At 51.9% G+C, this 2,184-nt stretch overlaps 1 protein-coding gene across 1 annotated transcript; it reads right to left on the bottom strand.

The window, feature by feature from the left end:
- Window positions 1-805: 805 nt before the first annotated feature.
- On the bottom strand, window positions 806-1,501 carry LOC136461368 (uncharacterized). Its single transcript, XM_066460689.1, has one exon. It carries the CDS (start codon window positions 1,499-1,501, stop codon window positions 806-808), a length of 696 nt encoding a protein of 231 aa, XP_066316786.1.
- Window positions 1,502-2,184: the final 683 nt, after the last annotated feature.

Raw genomic sequence — 2,184 nt, forward strand, 5'->3', positions numbered from 1 at the left:
CTAAATTTAACGAAAGAGTCGATGCCACGATTTACATATAACAGAATTTGGAAAATGAGAAAAATAGTAATTTGATTTACATTCTAATTCAAAAGCAAAAATATGTAAATAAGTAAAGAGTTCATATCAAGTGCAATAGATAAATAACTGACTTTCTATTAATAATAACAACAATAATAATAATGAAAATAATATGTGGGTTTTTATTTGGATGATTGATAAGCAAGATATAAAAAATCAAGAATCCGTGCAACTAATATAATTAATAATAGCTAGAATTGGGATACTATTAAGCAACAAAAAGTATTTTCTCTGGGAAGGCAAGAAATTTACTTCTGATGGAAAACTTATTACCTTCACTAAGAGCATCTCCGAGAGTATTTCTAAAACTCACTTTCTCATATCAACTGGAGATCCATTTGCATCAAAATCACTTTCTATTTGTTTTCACCCTCCAACAGCTTTTCTATATCTTGTGGGGCGTGCGCGCTCTAGAGAGTCATTCTCGTTTTCTATCTTTGGCTAACGAGATATCCAAAATAGATGATGACTATATTTGGATAGCCAATTAAAAAATTATTGAAGGATTTTTCACCAAAATCTCTATTCCTAACTATTAGAAAGGATAAAGAGAGTTTTTGGAGTCGCTAGTAACTCATGTCTGTCCAGTCCGCTTGCCTACGCAATGCGGTTCTACCTAGTGCCTACTGGGGCGCAAGCTAAAATGGACTCCTTGAGGAGTTAAGGATGCAAATGCGGCGGCGGTGGACAGCCCGCCCCGCGTCCGCTACAGCTGCACGAATTATCAGAGCTGTTGCGGCAGCCCACATCTCGCCGCAAACTTTTTGTGGGTTACAACGGCAGCCCACATAATGCTGCAGTCTGAATCTGATGCATGCAGGTATTCCCTCGTGTGCGCTGGCAACCAAAAAGAGACACTAGCGAAGTCACTGACGTGATCCAGCAGGGGAGCGAACATCGCGTTCGGCTGCACGGCGGCGCAGTTCAAATGGTCCAGCCAGAACAAGGCCCCTGGCCTGAGCACCCTGTACACCCTGGGCCATCCACCCGCCGCCACCGAGCTCGTGCCCCGCGTGCACGATGTCCATGTCGAACAAGGGCAGCCGGTGCGCGGCGGTGACATGCAGCGCCACCAGGCCGCGCGACGCGACGAAGCTGCCGAACGGCGCGCCGGAGTTGACGGTCGCGGTGAGCACGGTGGCCCCCGTGCCGCGAACGTGCCGGAGGGGGAGCCGCTGCCGAGGTCCAGGCCAATGCGCACTGTGTCGTTGGGCTGCGCCCGGAGCACGGCGTCGTTGGAGTAGGACAAAGCGCCGTCGTCGGGCGCCCACCGGGCCTGCTGCTGCTTCCCCCGCTCGTGCCGCAGGTCGAAGCATCCATCGCAGCCGCTGATGGTGCCGCCGCGGGGGGCCGCGAGGCACAAGTAGTTCTTGCACGCGTACGCGTCCCAAACGACGGTGGTGTCCGGCGGCGTGGTCATGAGGCTCCTGGGCAGCGGCGCCGGCTGCGTGTACCCTTGGGCGACTGCGGGCGGCACCGGCGGCGTGGCAGGACGAGGAGATGCATGTGGGCGTCGGGGTCTTCGGATCGATCGGCCGAGAGGAAGGCAACAGGATGGGGATCGGCGGCGAGGAGCAGGAGGACGACGGCGGTGGGGAGTCGGACGCGTAGCTCGTGTCGTCGGGCACCACGACGCTGCGATGCCCACCCGATGCGGGACGTGGGTTGCCGATGGGATTATGCGGGCCGGACGCTTCAGCCCACTCTGTCTAAGTGGGTTAGGTTTCAGTCTCATGTGGGTTGGTGCGCAGGCAGCCCAGCGGGTTGGCGTGGCAGCCCGTCCCACCTTGCATCCTTAGTTGAGAATCATCCGGGCAAGTCCACAAGTGGAGCTTGATTCTTCACAAAATCCGAGGCGATTTAAGAGCAAATTGGTTTCTTGGCCCTAAAAAAAAGTTGAGCTTAGTTTCGTTTCTTGGCCCTATTTCAGTTGAACTTTGTTATTTGGCCCCGAACCGAATTTCGTTTGGGAATTTGGCCCGTTAGTTTCACTGGTTGACGGTGTTAAAAGCAAGGTGACATGACCTTTTTACCCCTAGAGCGAAATAAAACACTTGTGCAATGTAGAGTACACTCGTACATGCATCCCAGGCTGTATATTAT

The sequence above is a fragment of the Miscanthus floridulus genome, chromosome 6 (genome assembly GCF_019320115.1).
Source record: "Miscanthus floridulus cultivar M001 chromosome 6, ASM1932011v1, whole genome shotgun sequence".
Taxonomy (NCBI): Eukaryota; Viridiplantae; Streptophyta; class Magnoliopsida; order Poales; family Poaceae; genus Miscanthus; species Miscanthus floridulus.

What these genes read in the sequence shown, in the direction of transcription:
- LOC136461368 (XM_066460689.1), bottom strand. Translation starts at nt 1,501, where the DNA reads ATGACCACGCCGCCGGACACCACCGTCGTTTGGGACGCGTACGCGTGC.